Source organism: Scatophagus argus, chromosome 20 (genome assembly GCF_020382885.2).
Source record: "Scatophagus argus isolate fScaArg1 chromosome 20, fScaArg1.pri, whole genome shotgun sequence".
Taxonomy (NCBI): Eukaryota; Metazoa; Chordata; class Actinopteri; family Scatophagidae; genus Scatophagus; species Scatophagus argus.
The window spans coordinates 5,069,143-5,088,653 of NC_058512.1; the positions used below are offsets into that span (position 1 = coordinate 5,069,143).

Here is a 19,511-nt window from a genome sequence, read left to right on the forward strand (position 1 = left end):
GGCATCTAAATGCAGTTGGAAAAGGAGAGCAAAGTATCCTGAAATGCAGAATTGCTTGTATTTTACACCACATCATGTCATTTTTAATCCACTACCTTTCAGACATTAATCATTTCAGCCGGTCTGACAAACAGTGCAGTAGTTGTTACAGTTACATATAAATTGGACTTGATTTATAGTTTAGCTTGCTTTTAGTTTGGGCCACTTGGAGACTCATTGATAAACATGTTAAAAACGGAAGCCTCTTTAAATTCAACTCAAACTGCTGCGTGTGTTTTGAATCACAAACTCCCTCTGATCCATTGTATGTGTCATTTGTTTTAATTAGACTGCACTGTGGCTGTTTAATTAAACCAATAAAGCTGCTTTTATGCTCCAACATTCATTTTCATAATAAACAAAGGTCAGCCTTGCTTGTTTGAGAGCATTTTTTATGGTTTTGTTGTTTATTTTGCTGTCTAAGCAAATCTTTAGAATGAGGCTGGCAACATTTGACTTTCATGTTCTCAGATTTAATGTCTGCGTGTTCCTCAGCGATTACGAATCTTTCAGAAAATTAGACAGCCGAAATGCTGACGTTTAACTTCTGCTTGTTTTGAATTGGGTCTTAATGAATTTCTCTGGAGAAACAAATAACATATTTGTTGTAATTGCATTTATCAGAAGCTTTCCAACAGTTTCTCACAGTTTCCCTAATCTTTGTACTCCTGTGTCGGACACCGCCTCCTCCCTCGCTCGCGACAACACTTCTTTATGTGCTCTAACGTCGGCTACGCTGCACAACGGTCGCTCCTGTGGCTCTGACTTTCACATTCAATAGGAAACACGGAAGTTAGTTTGTCAGGCAAATGAATGTAGCTGGTTCAGTTCCACGGTTTCCCGTTCATTCTCAGGCCAGGAAGGGCTGACGTCACTCCAGTCAAACCTCGTTTCTGTTCAGTGAATAAAGAACTGGACTATTTACAGTACAGAAGGTGTTGGTGCCTGTGGAGAAAAAATGTGGACTTATTTCAACATTACTTTGGTCTCTACGTGGCTTGTTGCTTCCCTTTTGTTATCATTTGAAAAAGTTGTAAAAATGGTTTAATCATAACTGTACATTCAATTAAAGACATTAATTCTAGTAAAGCAATAGTTTTGGGGAATGTGCTTATTCACTGGTTCATATGTATATTAAATATGAAAGTACCATCAGCAGCTGGTTAGCTTAGCTTAGCATAAAGCCTGGAAGCCGGTGGAAACTCTGTCCAAAGACAATTGAGTTGGCCCGTAAACCCAAAGCTCCCTTATTAATGCATTTAATCTTGTTGGTTCCAGATTTTAAAAATGCAAGGTTGGCTTTCATGTAATTCTTTGTAATATCCACAAATATTTATCTTCATTGTGTGTTCGCTTTCTTGCATTACTTATTGGGGTTCCTTTTTATTATGAGGTCTGGTAAAGCTGAGCTGAAACATTTACAAAAATATCCAGTAGGTAGAAAACAATTAACAACAATTCATTTTATGCTTTAATACTGGCACATTTGTGTGACTGAAAAGATGCTGCGTGTGAAAAAGGATTTAGTAGGCTTAAATGTTAAAGCTATGACTGGATCTTTGCTTATGAGGAACAAGAAGAGAAAGCTTGAGTGTTCACGTTGATGCCTAATAAATGTGACAGTGTGCAGGATTTATTTTTAGACCTGTTGAAAACAACCGCAGACTAAACAACAGTACGCAGGAGAATTATTGTTTCCCAGTATCAGAACCCATTAATGAGCTCTGTAAATAAAATAAAATTGCTCCGCTAAAGTGTGTTGTTCAGCTCTGTTCAGTATGTGAGTGGCTTGTGTTCGCTGGAGACAAATAAAGAAGCGTGATGCTTTGAGATTTCACTCAAATAAGGTGAAGTTAGATGTACATTATACGACGTTCTTGTCACTTCACTTCATTTTCTTTTATTTTGTACTCTTGGTAAATAAGAATGAGTGGAGGCTGAGCACGCTGAGGTGATGTGATTCACCTGAGTGCTGGTAGACTTCTTATTCATGAGCTTTGAAATAAATGTTAGACTGTCAATTTCTCGTTTAACTAACGTAAGTAATAGTTGCGTGGTTTTCCTAAAGCCAAAGCATCTGTAATGACGTTGCCGTGTGTGAAGGCATTAAACTTTCAAGCATAACAAGCACCTCTGCTCTCCACTTCCATGTCTCATACGAGATGATGTCCTTTAGATTAGCTTTTGTCTCTTCAGGTTTGTGGTCTGGCTCTGAGGGCGTATAGTCGCCATGTTTCCCCTCGTTATGTAAAATTTGTAGGATTTATATAGATTTTAATGATGCCTGTAGCAGCCATGCATGCCCTTCATCTTAATTAGGAGCAGCCTGTCAGAAGCTACCGCGCTGCATTGCGAGCTTTACTGTACTTGTGACATCTAACGCTGGCTCATAATAAAAGGTAGCTACCCAGACGAGTGCAGTGACACCGTGTGCCTCTAAAGAGCCGTTTGTGTGTTGTGGTGTGAGCCAGCCTGTGAGAAACGCTTTGGCTGACAAACACGATGGTGCAGCAAAATAAAGACCATCTATTTGCAGGTTTTTGAGCGCTTCGTCTAAGGCTGACACATAAATTCTTTTCACGTTAACATAACAGCAGGGGAATGAAATGATTTTCCCAAGAGAGAGAGAGAGGTGGTCATTGGGTTATTGTTTATTGTGCTAATTTGATGGCAGAAAAAACTTCTTTGCTGAAAGGCCAAAGAAAAGCTCTGACAGCCTTCTTTAGCTGGAAGTGTCCATGTGCAAGTTGGTGAGTTTCTGTCAGCTCCTGCGGTGCTTCACTGATGCTGTGAAAGAGGTCAAATTCAAATATTAAGTTCACCTTGAGGAAGAATAAAGACGAATGAAAAGATCCATCATCGCCGTGAAATCAAATCGGATAGAGTTTACTGCCAGATGCACAAAGTGGCAAAACACATAAACGAGTGACCAGGATATATATAGATATATATTTTCTCTTTTAAACCACAGTTGACTTCCAACACGTTTGTGAATGAGCAGATGCAAAATGAACATTTCGGCATATTCTGTATTTGATATTTTTAATTAACTTAAACATGTAGATTACTTCTTTTACCTGCCACAGAAGAGAATGATTGAAAATGCACATAACGGTTGGTAATAGTTAATAAAGTCATGTACAATAGCAGTCTCTGGTGCTGATCGTAGGAGCTACCTTCTTGCAGATTAAAGCTGTGTAATGGCTGTTAATTCATCCGTGTCTGCTCTGGATTACTGAGGGAGAGACAAAATATTCATGTTAAAAATTAGACTCTGTGCCATATTTACCAAGGAGAAAGTTCTTCCCTTTGAATTGCAGGTATTTATTGGGAAACTTAATTTGTTAATCCTCTCTTTGATATTTTTTTCCCCTTCCTTTTGAGTCCTTGCTGCTATACAGCTTGTGGCAGCAGTTGTTAGCGAATCCACAGTTTTGTTTGTCGCTGTAGTTTGCGTCTCTCTCATGTCCTTACGGTACCTCGTGTTCAGACTGAAGGGACGTCTTTGATAGTTTTGAGTCCTTCGTCGTCTCCAGCTGCTCATCCCTTCTGTCGCCCAAATTTGTGCATCACATCTGTCATCTGGATTTACTCCCGTCAAACAGGAACGGACACCAGTTCACATTCAGCAGTGAGTGAAGCGTCAGTAAGATGCATATTATTCAGTATACATTTGGCAGCATTAACAGCCAGTAGTAATCATCAAACAGCAAATCTGTGTGCAACAGCAGTGACATAAACAGATTAACAGTAATGTATCAACAAACAGTAATATGTGTTGTCGGATCCCACAGTATTAAACAGCGCAAACAGAATCTCGTGATGTACGACACTGTCAACACCTTCAAACCCTGCATTTTCTTTTTAAATTGACCACAAATGCTCTTTGTTTGCTTGGCTCTAATCTTTATCTACTAACTTAGAAATAACTAAAACTCAAAAAATCCAATTCAAATATCTTTAACCACCCACACTAAACGCTACAGTCTTTAGTGGCAGCCTAATTAACTCTCAACCTGTGGCTGTCAACACGAGCTGTTGATTAAATATGTTGCGTTATGTTAGAATAAATTTTATTTTTCAGACTTTCTATTTGCATGAGAGTTGAACTGGAAGACACACAGAGCACATGAACCAGATCAAAGTTTCCATTATGTTATTCTCACTAACTTGCTACAGCTTATTTTATTCACTGGTGTCATTTTCAGCGAATGCGACAGTCAATGCTGTCTTGAAATGCAAAACCTTCAACTGCTGGTCTCAGCTTGGCCTGCTTCTTAAAACTCTTTCCTTTTGTCTACGATATTGTGATGCGCTGCCGATTGGTTGCAGTACAGCAAGCGCACGATGTGATCGATCAGTCACATGCTGAGCTGAATCAGACGCATCATTTCAGGTCTCGTCTCTTCTACGATTCCCATTGGGGGCAGCCGTGGCATAGAGGTTGGAGAAGCGGCTTGTGATCAGAGGGTCACCGGTTCGATTCCCCCACCGGATGGTCATGAAAAATTTGGGTGTGGTGGAGTGATTAATGCGAAAAATGCCCCCCCCCCCCCTTATCTGGCTGATGTGCCCTTGAGTAAGGCACTTAACCCCCAATATGCTCCCCGGGTGCTTGATGCTGCCCACTGCTCCTGTGTGTGTTTCATTGCATGTAATTTGCCAGATGGGTCAAATGCAGAAGACAAATTCAGTGTGTGTATGTGAAAATGCTGTCAATAAAGCTGATTCTTCTTCTTCATTCAACACATTGTGCATCAGATGTTATGAAACTTCACCGAGCAAGCAGTAGAGAAGGTCAAAACTGTACTTTGGTAAGCAGTGATCCTTAAGTTTTTGAGATATGGCCGCCAGAGAGTTAGGATCAATAAATTTGCTACAGATATTGTTCAAAAATCCTCCAGCTGTGGACTGCCCCAAAACATACGGCTGTGGTTGCCGGGTTCAAACCCTCATATTTAGCAATTCTCATTTACTCCTGAGAAGAGTTTTGTCAATATGTTGCTGGACAGCTGAAGCCTGTGAAGTACTCTAAACTGCAGTAGCCTGTCCCTGATGCATATTGATGAGGCAGCTAAAAGTAAAAGAAGTGTTTTTTGACAGAACTTCTAACCTGTAAGCGTTGAAAAGAAGTTAAACTGGATAGAGTTGTGGCTTTATGGTTCCATTATCATGGCATTAAAAGGATCTTCTGGTTTAAAAAATAGATCTAATCAAATTAGAAGAACATTATGCTCAGTGCCAGTCTCGAAATGAATTGTTTCCCTCTTTCAACACTGCAAGAGACGGCGGATTAAGGATTTATGACACCTAACATTCTGGTACAAGTAGAAATGTGAGGATGCCAACAGATTTATTCAGGAAAGCTTTCTAGCACTGTGTGTGCTTAGCTGTTGAATCTCCCCCTACTGAGGCAGAAATCAATATCTCTGAGCTCACGCTGGGCATAATGGTGGAAGATATTACTTAAGACAGAAGGTTTGAGTTCACTGATGTAGTCGTCACGGTCGATGAAAGTCAGCTGCTTACATGTAGTTTCTAAATAATAAAAGTTCAGCTCACTCACTGCATTTGTATGTTAAGTCAGTGTGCATACTTCAGTCGGTTTAGTATGTAGTCTGTCCACTTCCTGTGTCACACATGTGTTGGGAGCAGATAACCAGCTTTATTGATGTATTTGACCTCTACTAATCTCCAAGTACACTTGAGGGCTCTGACTTTGAGGTGGCATTTAGGTGCAGTGTTGGCTAAGATTTAATGAATAAAATCTTTAATTAGGATCCTTATTCTAAGTGTCAGTCTAAAGACCAGTAGCCTCATTCATCTAAAGCATAAATGTCTACAGGAAGTTGTATTTATTTGAAGTCATAATAGACCTCAAACCAAGCAGGACATTCCCTATGTGATTCATAAATGTGCAGATTATCTGCTATGGGTGTCATACTGTCATCATGTCTGTATTAGACCTAAACATGTGGCAAAAGATACACACTGTAAATAAAAATATAATCAATTTTTAGCCTCCTGCTAAGTACTTTGATCCTCTGACTTTTCCTGTATTGCTTATTTGTGGTTTTGAGTGAAATCTCTTAACAACTTTGTGATGGATTTCTATGAAGTTTAGTTCCAATATTCATATTCCTCTCTTGATGAATTGCAATAACGTTGGTGATCTTTGAATCTTTCATCCACCTAAACCTTTGCTGGTCCATGAGCAGTTAGTACTGGATTCTTACTAGCAGCATTGCAGAGACTGTAAAGACTAAAGATTAAATACCTGCGTTCAGGTTTTTGCGTCTACCTTTGCCAGCTTACCGTCTGTCTCGCTGTCAAATTTTTCATGTAGCCCAGGGCAACAGCTGAGCTGAGTGTTGGATGAGGGTTGAGTTTCTGATTACAAGGTGGTCAAGTGGACCTGGTCAGTGATCCTGCGTGATCACACACTTAATAAATTACCGACAGACTGAACCGGCAACCTGGAGGGGAGCTTAAGTCACTTTTATCCTCAAGGTGTTGATTTGATGGCATTACGACTTCATATGAGAACAGGGCTTTTCCTGCCAGTCAGCAGCAAACCGCAGTAAAACCAAATACACTTTTGATCTTGAGTTGTAGGAAAATCCAAAATAAATCTAAAATAAATCAAGGGGAATTATTAATGAAGCATAACACGCAGGGCTTTTTACAAGAGCAGCTCCACAGCTTTGATGTGGTGTCTTGGAGAAGAAATCCTGTTGCTAGAAGTCATTAATTGACATTTACCCTGTGGAACAATAAACTGTCTCAGGTTCATCATGTCAGAATTGTTATCTCTCGAGTACTGGGAAAATTACTGAATAAACAAATGATTAAACATAGCCTACAAGGTTTACTTTCATCACTGGTTTGTCTTCCTTATGGACAACCTTTAAATTTTAAAGGTTTTTATACAATTACGGTACTCTGTTTGTACCAATTTGACAGCTTTCAACCTCATAAGGATCATAAACTTTAAAGGAAATACTTATGTTATGTTAAGCCTTATGTTGACTTTGAAAAACCATACGTCAGTGTTGTTGTTTAACTAATTTAAATCTTGAATATGAGGAAAAGTTTCAATTTTAAGGCTTTTTACTCTGTTTTGTTGGCAAATTCACAGATGTAAAATGATTGTAAATGTGCACAAAAGGTTTGCAGTACTACATGTATAGGCTTAATGATGGTCTGTTGGAGAATGAATTTTCTCCTGGGCTGTTGATGTTGCAGCAGTGTGAGTCAGAAACACTGGTCGACCATGACATTGGCACTCAGCTCAGCCTCCTCTCCGACTCTGAGCACATTCAGAAAAACGCCTGTAAGGGATAATAAACAAGAGGTGAAGACCAGAGACTGATAAAAGCAGGATATAAAAATGTTTCCGTCTGTTGTAACGCCACCGAGGTTAGCCACAACCTTTAACGTCTCCTTGTCCTTTAAGTCACGTTCCTGAAGATTTCAGATGGGGCTTATTTAGTGACGTCTGTGGCTAGCGGGGCTAACACTACCTACTGCGGGTCCTGGAATTTCAAGCTAAAATCGCAGCTAAGAAATAAACAGAGCGAATGGTCTATCTGTTTACAGTGTAGACAAACTGAGCTTATCAAAGAAGTCAGTCAGCGATTGGCCCTTTTCTGCTTTTCCGTGAGCAACCGTGACATAATTTCATGTGTGAGCAGTTTCCCAGGACATTAAGTTCATTTCTTTGTTGTGGAGCTGGAGAATTGTTGCCTGTCACCTGCAGAAAATGTTCACATCTTGTTTTTGTAAATGAATTTTTGACGAATGGTCACTGCCGGTGCTAACATGGCGGCAAAAACAAAGTGATTCCTTCACGCAGTGTTTCCCCAGTTTATTGCTTTAGGTTTGCATTAGCAGTAACTTAAAAATGGCTCAGCGTTCTAGAGAGTGAACAGTAAGCCTCGATGAGTAAAAATTACAGACAGCAACACTGGATTGCATGCAGGCGTCGTGTTCTGTGAATCCCTTGTGAGTGAGAGCGATTTGAATCCCACGTGGGAATGGCGGACCCTGCCAGTAACAATGAAAAGTACTATACAGAGAGGTTAATACAAAATGTTAATATACTGAAGGGCTAATGCTGAGACCACAAATGGTATCACGAATGGATTGTAACTTTTAATGAGTTTGAGGATTTGACTGGCAAGTATGGCAGTGGGCTATAATGTTGATAACTGAAGTTATCACTCTTTTTGTGTTTGGGGGAAATTATTAATTTCTATAAGCTTCAAGAATTAATAATCTTTTGAAACAGACTGTGGTTTGTGGTGTTGTTTTGCTGGAATAAACACATTCGTTAGAGATGGAGATTGCTTGTGTTGCCTCACCACTCTGTTTCATTAAAACCATGTCACACAGGGCCTGTTGAATACACTCGCTGTTAAGTAACAGGCTGTTTTCTCTGCACAAGCTTCACTTATTGAAAAAGCTGTCAAAAGTATCAAGCATCAAAGGCATAAATAAGCAACTCATCACAAGACATTTATTTCACTTTATGTAATTTTTATTACTGAGCTGTGCATTGATTTCACGTGAATATGTGTGCTTTCCAGAAGAAAAAGGGCTTATTATCATATAAGTTTTGCTCTCAGATTGTCTTCGCCTTATTATAGATTTTCACAGTTTTATTTGGTATGCTGTGATGAGTGGATATCCCATCGGTGTAAGTCATTCCCTGCTGGTAATTAGTGTTGTGTGAGCTGCGGTCATGTCTCCCAAGGAAACTCTCTGCCCTTGGTCCTCTGTAGGCAGCAGGGGAAGACAGACATTAAGCCCTAATTGATAGCAAAGGGAGAGTGGGGCTTAGCACTTTTTCTGCTGACTTGAGCAGCCAATACACATCAACTCAGTGTCCTACACTGAGACAAAGGACCTCACCCTTATCAGGATCTTATGAGACAATGAAACGTCTAATGATCATATCAGTGGGATTTGTAGTCCCAAAACAAAACAGATCCAAAGCCAGGTTATTTATCAGTGCTCTTTTACAGCGCGAGGACACATCCTGCAGGGAGGGATTTGAAATAATCCGAGCTGGAGTACTTTGTATTTGTTTCGCACCGCTGATGTAAAAGAGCACAGAGAAAAGCCGCGAACCTGATAAAACAACCCGCTTCTTTACAAGTAACGTCTGCAATTAAACACAACAGTTGTGTTAGGTTCAGCGGGAATGTGGCGATCTGTACACGATGTGCTCATCTCACTGTGGCTGATGTTGGTCCTTGGCTCGCATGGCTTTCCATGTGGCACAGGAACATCAGCAGATGCTGCAGCAGCATCATTCCTGCCCTGATGTATTTTACTTATTTGTTCTGGCAGCTGGCAGAGAAATGTATGTCTTTTAATGAAATTTGTCATCTGATTACCAAAGTGAGTCCATGCTACAACCTCACAAAAACTCTCTCAATATGTACGCAGTCACTGAGACTAAATTAAGCCAACGCTAAGAGCACAAGCTGAATGACCTCAAATCTTAGTTTTTTCTAAACATTTCTGAAATCAAAGTGTGGCTCACCTAACAGAAATCAAATCAGTTCAGTTTTTTTCTCAAGAGTAAAACTGTAAAAAGGAGAGAAAAAAGAGAGATAAATAACAAATAACTGCCGTGAAACATTTATTATCAAAAGCTGGAGGCTGAAAAACGGTAGGTTTTAAGTTTATGTTTCAAAGATATCAACACTAAAAGCTGCTCCACCAACATAAAAACTAAAATCCTCACCTTGCTTTTTGGAACAACTGAAAGCCTTTGACCTGAGGGGCCTTCAAACTTTTAAAGAATGTCAGACGCTTAGACTGGAAAAACACTTTTTAAAAAGGACATGAAAAGATTGTGGTTTCGTATTGATCCAGAATAAGTGCTAACAAGATGCTCTGGTCTCTAACTTGTCGTACATTCATACAGCGTCATCACACCTTACCTCAGCTGTTCCTCAGTGTTAACCCTTTTCCATCCTGCCAACAGTCTGATTGTATTCGTCCACATCTCAGGTAGATGATGACCTAAACAAGACCCAAGTCACTGATTTAACAACCATATACGTACAGAAATGCTTTTTAAGATTGAAGACTTTATGCTTTTTGTTACCACATTAAGTTGGTCAATGACTGCGAGGACCGTGCAATATTGCAAATGCAACATTGCAGTAGTATTATGCTTTAGGAAACAAGCCTGTGAGAATGCATAATCCCCCAGGAAATCAATGAGGGCATTCTTGGTGCCTGTTCCAGGCTGTTAGACCCCGACCTCTGTGTTACCCTGCCATCTGCAACGCGTTTACAGTATTTTCTTTAATTAAATAAATTCAGAGAAGATAAATATACACATGAGCGGAACAGATTGTGAAATTTTCCCTTTGTTTATGTATACATCTACATTACATTTACAGTTGTAGAGAATAGTCTGTTTGGAGCTGATGGGAAGTGAGTCTGGGACGTTGCCATCCCTCCGTGGCCTTCGTGTTCACTTCAGCGATTTAGAAGAACGGTTTTAAATCCAGATGCTTTCCTTAAACTTCTCGTCCGTTCTCTTCAATGGGATGTAACAGTTTCACACCTGCTCTGTGATTTCCTTCCATATGGTGGCTGTTTGTGAGGCTGTAAAGCCCCTGCTGCTGCAGCAGAAAAGCAGGCTGTCAGTGAGCTGTTAATGCTCTGCACTGACTGTGGTGTTGGTGAGTTGTCTCTGAAATTACACGAGAACCACGCTACCATATTCAAGACTCCAATGAACAGGCTTGCTTCCTATTATTTCTAAATAAAAACACAAATATGTGGGTGGAATGATGATTTGGCCTGTGAAGTTTCTCAGCTTTGGATAAATAATCAAGTAACCTTTTCAGTGTTTTGTCTCATGTAAAGTGCCTTTCATTTCGTTAGAGTTTGTGGCGTCCATGTGTGGAGAACCAGTTCACAAGATGCCACCACTGATTTATTGTTTTGTTTATAAAATTTGTAATTTTTTTCTACTTACACTTGTTCTCTTTTTCATTTACAGAAAGAGCTGAGTCTTCCCAGAAGAGGCAGTTTGTAAGTACCCTGATCTGCTGCGGTTTGATGAACTTCTTTAACGGAAATTACATGTAATAAAACTTAACCTTAAGCTGTTGGGCTACCTGTTGCATTGTCAGTGAGGATACCAGATTAAACTAAAACAAAAAGGTTCTTTTTATACATTTCTTCTCAGCAGCATGCTGATAATAATGTCATTAAACACTGAGTAGGGCTGCTTGATAGCACTGAAATCAATATCAATATTTTCTGGTGAAATAAAATACCAAAATCACATAGAATAAAACTGACATTTTGGTGATTAATCTTTGTGTAGCTGCACGAAGGTTAATAGATATATTATTTGTTATATTAACCTGCATTATACACACATTTGACATTGAAAGTCACATAACTTGGGTGGGGCTCGTCGTTCTTGGGGGGGTTTCACACGTGCTCGGTCACAGTTTATCAGTCAGTGTACTGTGTCTGTGTTCAGTTGGTGTCACCAGACGAGCTGTTAATTGATGTGAATCTGCACCCCACTAAGTAAAAATACACTCAATTTTCAGTTAGAATTCATGCCGTGTTTTAAGATTAATTTTCAAAACTGATATCATGTTTCCATTTTCCTTCTGAAGATTTTTAATAATTCGAAATGACATAACACAAAGAAAGAGTTAAGAGAGCAAGTAAGCAAGAAATAAACACACCACAGCTAAACATGAAAAAATCAGAGCCGACTTACTGTTCATTGTGGAATCTCAACATCTCAACGCTGCTTTTTCTTTTGGCGTGATGGTCACCTGTCGTGGGTTTGGAGTTTTTCTTCTCAAGCCGGTTTGGTGTCATGACTTTTTATTTTGGCAGCTTGCAGCAGTATGTGCAATGTTTACGGATTTTTAATATCACTCATTTCCTCTGCAAATGCCCCAACGATGGACAACGGCGGGTCTCTGGGGAGCTCTAAAGTCAGTGCTTGATGGAATTAAAATATTTCTCTCTAAAAATTAACCTAGTCAGGACATGAATGGGGTATTTCTCCCTGTTTACCCGGGGTTTATTTTGCTTGCAACATGAGGGAAGTGAAAAAAATCCACCCCACAGATTTGCATTTGTAACTTTATGAGTTTCTGGGGGGAAATAAAGTTTTCCCATGCCGATGTTTGCTTCAACAATGGTTCAGTGTTGTCAGTGTGAGCACACAACAATTTGCATTTTTCAAATAACTGCTTGATAAATGTTACCTTTTCTACATTTGAATTTTTGTCAGGATCAACATGTGGACGAATTTGCTTTTAATCCGTCATCGGTTTGCCAAGCTGTGTCAATTTTTTTTCATGGTGAAATATGTTAATCCCTATTTTTCTGTTCCTAACTTGCTTTTAGAAAGAGACGATGTGTACAGTGAATTAAACTGTCTTTAGGTTTATTCACCAGGTTATTAAAGATGATACTCTGCCATTGATAGATAGAGCTTTTAAGCCGGATGAAGGCGTGATAGACTTCCTGGAAATCGATTTTTTTTGTTTAGTTTGATGGTGCAGGAGAAACATTTACCCATGACACCTTGTTGCTCTCGCTGGCACCTCCCCAGAGGGGGCATCTACTGTAATAGAGGTGAGCCATTACTAACAGGCTGCTGCAAGATCACTGTTTTTATATTTAGAGTGCTGGAGCCTCCAGGGACCTTGGTAACCATAGTAATGGTGTTTGGATATGACCAAGTTGATGTAACTGCTTCTAATTCATCATAGCTGCCTTTTATTTAAATATCTTTTAAAATGAAGTTAGTGCTGATGAATTATCACCTTAAAAATGAGATAGTAACACAATACAAAGGTCCATAATATGTAATATGTGTATTTTTACTTTTCTTTATCGCTATTACAGCTGTAATCTCTGATTTCTGTGTCTTCCATTCGCTTGATTTCAGTGATTTCAGTTTCAAATATATTTACCTTCCACTCACAGTAAGAAAAAGTGCATGAAAAAGTAGCTGAACTCTTTAAATGTTGTGTCCCTGTTGGCTCACAGTTCATCAAATGCAGAGCACTGAAATCCCACACAGGTTTTCCTGTGACAGAGAGCCATCTGCTGAACATTTGATGGCATTAACATGCTGGCTGGTGTCAACATGCAAGTTAATTACCAACATTGGACTTTTCTACAAACTCTTTGCATCTTCACTCGGCATTCATTCTTGCAATACCCTTTGTTTAACAGCCACAAGAGCGATGGGTTGTACCTTTTTAGGTGAGGTCAAATGTAGTGTTGTTTTCAATGTGAGTCATTCTAGCTGAGTGATTACTGGAACCTATTTATAGGTTGACCTTAATAACTGGAAGTCTTTTGCTGGGTCCAATTAAATAACTGAAAGTCAATCATTTGAATGTGTTGGCACGTCCAGGCGAACTCATTGGGTTTGTTGACCGTCGTGTTGGATTTGGTTTCTGTTTCTTACCGGCCTGTTGCAGGTTCTGAAGGGCCAAAGCTGTCGTGCTACCCACCTACATCAGCTGTTTTGCCATGCAACAGGATATCAAAGAGGAATTGTTGACTGTTACGCAGTCTTTATATGGTGATGTCCAATTCAACAGGTGTTGTCAACCACACTTCATGACCTTGATGTGAAGTTGTCGTCAGAAGTTAGCCATTTAAGGACATTTGTGAAGGGCTGGCACACATCAGTTGGCAGCATAGGCTGTTGAATTGATGAGCCACTGAATAACGTTGCTCCATGTATGTTGGATGGATTGATGGCCAACTGCTGAAAAGTTTTCCATGTCAGTCAATGTTGTGCTTTCGGCTTTTTGCACTGCCAAAAAATTCACTAATGTTTCAGTCGTTGTTATTCAATGTTGTTAGCCACAATTCTGTGATTTTATGAAGGGCTGGCAGTGTCATTGTGGAAGCAAAATATTCTGAATAAGAATAAACAACATGATTACAATGAGTTGCAAGAAGCTGCCACCAAGATTTAGACAAGAGCTTGTGAAGAGGTGTGAATAAAGCATGTGTAAGTGTACTTATTCCAAATCAAGGGAGCGGTAAGAAGACTTTCTGAACCACTTTCTAACTAAAAATCAGTCAGCATGCAGCTGCAGAGCCCGATATGGGGCCGGTTGACTCGCACTGAGGTAGAACTGATTTCAAATGAAATCAAGCCGAACAACAGAAGCTCCTTGGCACACTGTGCTGTGAGTCAGCACAGGTACAGTAGAAGTTGTACATGATTATGGAAATCTTGGTGAGTCACCTGCCCCGCCTGCCACACATTACCAGCACAAAAGATCTGAATGAATTCGGTCCTTATAAATTTTAACTTTCCATCCTTTTTCTGTTTTTTTTTAATGTTGTGATGACATATAGCATATACATTTCAGTCAGGTAAATATCAGAGGAAAATTACATAGACATACACACTCAACATCTGCGTTGCGCACAGTTGATGTCTCTCATGTGCTGGTCTTTACTTTGATTTCTTTAAGCAGCTGCTGATGGTTCTGGATTTATACATTTTGCAAAATTATATTGAATGTTTCCTATTAACTGAGTCCTCATGGTGAGATGAGGTGTGTAGTGAACTGGAGTTGATTGTGCGGTCTGTTCTCCTTAATATTCTGATGTTGAACAGAGACTTTTGCAGCTGGTGCAGCTTTATACTTAATTTTACAAGTTTATTTATGCAGTAAGATGGTTGAAGAATTACCTGCGCCTGACCAAGAAATAGTCCAGCATGTAAAACCATGATGTGTTGTGGTTGCAGGCAGATTTTCTTTTACCTTTGAACAGAACCAGGCCAGCTGTTTGATTACTTACTGATACAACTGGATCTCAACATATGGACAAGTTTTTGAATTTTAGTATTTTTACTCTGTGTGTCTCTTTATGAATCCTCCTGACAGACACAGTTTAGGACAGAGGGCATTACCCCAGCAGGTAGAAAACACTTGAAACTCATTGAGATAAGGATTAAGATGCAACTCACTGGCTCCACCACCATTTACAGACAGGAAGCCATGGGTCAGCGGTTCCTGTCAGTCTTTGCACTGTATGATTTAGCCTCAGCTTGAGCTGGATTGTTGGCATTTCTTTTGTTCTCCAGCTGGAACATTTATCAGATTTAAAAAAAACAAAAACAATTAAAGACCAAAATGCCAGAAAATTACAAGTCAATATATAAGGCAGGATTTTAGACTTCTGGCTTGCGGCCGACTCTTGACTCTAATGCAGTGTTTGGTGTCATCTGCAGTGGCTTCTTTTCTCCTCAAACATGCTCATAGTGATAAAGAATTAATTGGTACACTGGATGAGTGAGTGAGGCAGAAGCTGAGAGTTGTCCTTCTGGTCTGCTCTCCATAGGCTACTGCTCCTTCTGTCATTCCAGGTTTAGCAGACGCGTCATCATACAGCACTCTGATGCCCCAGTTACTGTAGCTGAGTCACTGCGAACACATTTTTAGTACTGTATTTTTTACAACGTGTTGTCAGTTGTGTGAATCAGCCCCGTCTTTTTGTCATGCAGTAGTTCATCCTCGAATAATTTCCCGTCAGCAGGTCACTGATCCATTTTGACCTATTGTGATTTTGGTGGTTTTGCATCAAAGTGTCCACCACGAAAACTATGGATAAAAGGCATCATAGGTGGTTTTACAAATGTTGTACTGGTGACCTTTTAAATATCTACAGGTCGAGAAAGCTCTGGTGCATCTTCAAGCTTTATTATTAACTTTAATTCTCTAACCCCACAATCACACACAACACTTATTTGCCTCTTAAATCTAACACAACACTCAATTTAAGAATTCATGCTTCTGTTTACTTGCATGTTATGAATGAATTCCACTGCAAGATGCATTTTGTTTTGTTTTTATTATTTTTATTTGTATGATTTATTGTGTAGAGAGCACTTGACGCAGGTGTGCTTGTGTCTTGCTGTACGCTGACTGGCAGGTAGTGGTGCATTATGTTTTTCTTTCCGAGATGACATCATCCCTGTGGTTGTGTTGACATTGCATCGTGTCCTGCATTAGCACCTGTCAAGGTGACTGCGTGTGAGAGGAACAGACAAAATGTAGATTTAATTTATTGCCTTCATTTCTGCTGTGTAGCAAGCCACCAGCTGGTGGTGAGGGTGAGGATGAGTGTGTGTGTGTGTGTGTGGTGGGGGGGTACACAAATGAGCATGTGTTTGTGAAGGGGCAGGGGGCGTGTATTAGGGGAGGGAAGAAGGGGTTATTGTCCTGCCTCCATGCCCTCCGCAGGCAACTGAGGATCTTATTTGACAGCTTCAAGGTGGAACGTGGAAAGACCAAAACAAGGACCAAAGCAACCCCCCCCTTCCTTCCCCCCTCCCTTTTTGTAGGACGAGAAAAAACCAATCCGTCTCATCGCACTCTGGTGGCTGGGTTTGGCTCTTTGTCAGTGCAGGGGGTGGGGGGCGTGAGGCAGCCAGGCAGGCAGCCGGGCAAGCAGTGTGAATGCATATCATGACCACAATAGAGCAAACGAGCACAGTTCAGCCATGAAAGCCCAGCGGGAGAGGCTGAGAATTCCAGGGCTGACGCTAGAGTGAGTATTTTCCTCCGTTATCCGACCGGGGTGGCAGCTCCTCTGCAGTGTGTAGCTTCATCCGTCTTTGTGTCATATTTGTTGCTGTCTTTCACTGTTGCTTTAAGCTCTGTGCAGCGTTAGCATTAGCAGCAGCATCTGCAGCAGGAAGTCTAATGTCAAATCCTTCACAGCTAGGCGACAGAGGCTGCCTTGTGGTTATGCGTCTGTGTGTGTGTTCAGGCATTTGTGTTTTCATGCACGTGTGTGTGTGTGTGTGTGTGATAGACGGACTGATAACGTGTCACGCAAAGGAGTGCCGCAACTGCACAACCTGCTTTATTTGCTGGCGTGACACACATACTCACGCAGGAAGCACACACATGCTCCTAAGCCACCTATGATGAGTGTTGTGGCACCGTTTGTCGGATGTGATCAGTGAGGTGACAAGCGGTGAATCACTGGATGCTGTGTGTTTACATTTCAGCTTTTCCCCTTTCATCAAAGCCACATTCATTTGTTCACTTGATAACATTTTTTTCTATTTAGGTCAACGAGGCATTTGTTATGGTTCCCTCCTTTTAAAGCTTAAAAACCAGAAATTGAGAGAGCATAATTGGATTGATGAGTAACTGCATTATATTTGATTTTAAAGCATTATTTTAGATTTTGTGACACAATGACAGCCACTGGAAAAGGATCAGTTCGTCCTCGTGTTGGTATTTATAAAATGCAGATCTAGGGGGGACAGTTCACCACTACCTTGCTCTTATAGATAGCCAGGACTACTCTATGTTATCCAACATTTTAACTGATTATGGTTAATATACCTCACTGGTGACCGCAACAAAACTAGCATGTGTTAGTCTGCATGTCAGTGCTTCCTGACTGCCTGTCTGTGGCTCTCAGCACCTGAGAATATCAATCTTGGAAAAATAGCTCACAAATATATACTTATATATATATATATATATACTTATATATAGTTTTTGCAAAGGTTACTAAACAGAAGGAAATGGCGCACTTGTCTGGGACTCTTCATGGGCAGATTAATACACATTTTGGTCGGTGCTGTTGTTCAGAAACACTTCAATCAGTGGAAAAATGACGTTCCCTGATGTGTATTCAATAGTTTTTTTGGGTTAGCTTAGTTTTATGGCACAGGTATAGAGGTTATATAAGGTTACACAGATGGTACCTGTCAATAGGATCAGTTCACTGCTGGTTTTGGTCGAATAAGAAGACATATGGAAAAACCACCAGGCAGTCCTTTAAAAACTGTATTTTGTACTGCCACTGCAGTAAAAGTTACTCACCTCTACGTGACCTAATGCTCTGCAGTGCCACTGTTCAGTGTAAACCAGGCTCAGTCTATGACATCACATGGGCAAAATGAAAGTCTGTTTGATCTGAACTGAAACATCATCATCCCCAAAGTCAAACAAACAGGGCAGAACCAGACAAATTCCTCGGGAACCTGCTTTTTCAACACGCCTTTGGTTCATCTGACAGGGATCATTAGTATCCATGATGCTGCTGTCTTCATCTGGGCACGTGTCAGAGCTGTATGGAGTGGTGTGTGTGTGTGTGTGTGTGTGTGTGTGGTGGGTTTCTGTCCTGTATGTGTGTGTTTTAAAAAGACAACTATTCACTACACTCCATTTAACTTACAGCCTCACTCCCCGAAGCCTGAGCCCCACTCCCACTAGTCCATGCAGTCCGTGCAGCCCGCTGCACGCTTTTCACTTTTGGAGGTAAGCGACGGCTCTTTAACCATGGCTATGTTGTGTTGAAACGCTTTTTAGTACGTGTTTGAGCCTTGTCTTCATGCATCTCAAGGCCGTGTCTTGGCATTCAGTTTGCCCTCCCATAGTCATCTGCTATTGAAACGACATTGAAAGAGGAGGACACAGTGCTTATATAATGTTGATGGTGTCACCCCTTCCCCCATCTTGCCCCTCTCTGTTCTGAGGTTTATGCTCCGCTTTCATGTGCTAAGTAGGATTTGTGGCATTTGCAATACATCAAAGCGAAGAATGGTCTCAATCTGTCTGAATCCCATCTGGATTGATTCATTTAGGAATGAAGAGTATTCAAAATGGTAAAAGCTAGTTTTGGATTTCTCCGTAATGGTTTCTTAGTATTTAAAAATCTGCGTATGCTTGTAGAGCTTCAGATTTATTAAGAACATCAAGACTTTGATCCTTGTGTCACTAAAAGATTATGTCTTCTGGGGGTTAAAGTGCATCAGTGATGTCTGAGATAAACATGTCGTCTACTCAAACTCCACATTTCACCCGGCAAGAGTCTGCATTTGTCCATGGACAAACCTCATTCTGGGGTCTTAAAGGTTGAAGCGATCTTGTTGTAGTTCCGTGGTTAGATTTTGAAGAGCTTATCCATCTGCGCAGATTCTCTTACACAAAATCTTCACTGCTGAAGAATTGTCTATAGGTTTTACTGATAAAAGGAGAATCTGTCTGTGCTTTCTGTCGGGTTTTGCTGGCTTTATTCGCGCTGCTTGTGATGCAGACTTTGCCAACATTAGGAACGAAACTTGGAATACTTTGCAAGCTCATTCAAAACACTCAGTTTTGAAGAATTTTCTGCATCAATGAATAGCTTGAAACACCCACCCATGTCACCTCTGATCTCTTCTTTTTCTGCTCAGCTTTCATAGAGAGTCAAGGGAACAGGCATTTAAGTGAGTCAGCTTCATACAAGCACATACCTCTCTGTGACTCTGCCACCATGTACCAAAGCACTGGGCTTGCTGCTGCAGTGCTTTATGTCATGATCTGAGATAAGGCCCAGTTTATATGTTAAAACAATGTCATTTGTTTCTGTAGAAGACATTATTTTACAGCAATAATAAAGCACAGTGTAGGACCATCTCT

General features: G+C 40.4%; 1 protein-coding gene across 7 annotated transcripts in view; it reads left to right on the top strand.

The window, feature by feature from the left end:
- mast4 (microtubule associated serine/threonine kinase family member 4) overlaps positions 1-19,511 on the top strand; it is an 82,447-nt gene that overhangs the window by 29,087 nt on the left and 33,849 nt on the right. For 5 of the 7 annotated variants that reach the window (XM_046375884.1, XM_046375887.1, XM_046375885.1 and 2 more), the window contains 2 exons: positions 11,069-11,100; positions 18,288-18,368. In XM_046375884.1, coding sequence (XP_046231840.1) covers positions 11,069-11,100; positions 18,288-18,368 — 113 coding nt within the window. Of the gene's footprint in view, positions 1-11,068; positions 11,101-16,288; positions 16,636-18,287; positions 18,369-19,511 lie in introns of those variants that run through there. The other 2 variants (XM_046375892.1, XM_046375886.1) reach the window with 2 other exon arrangements.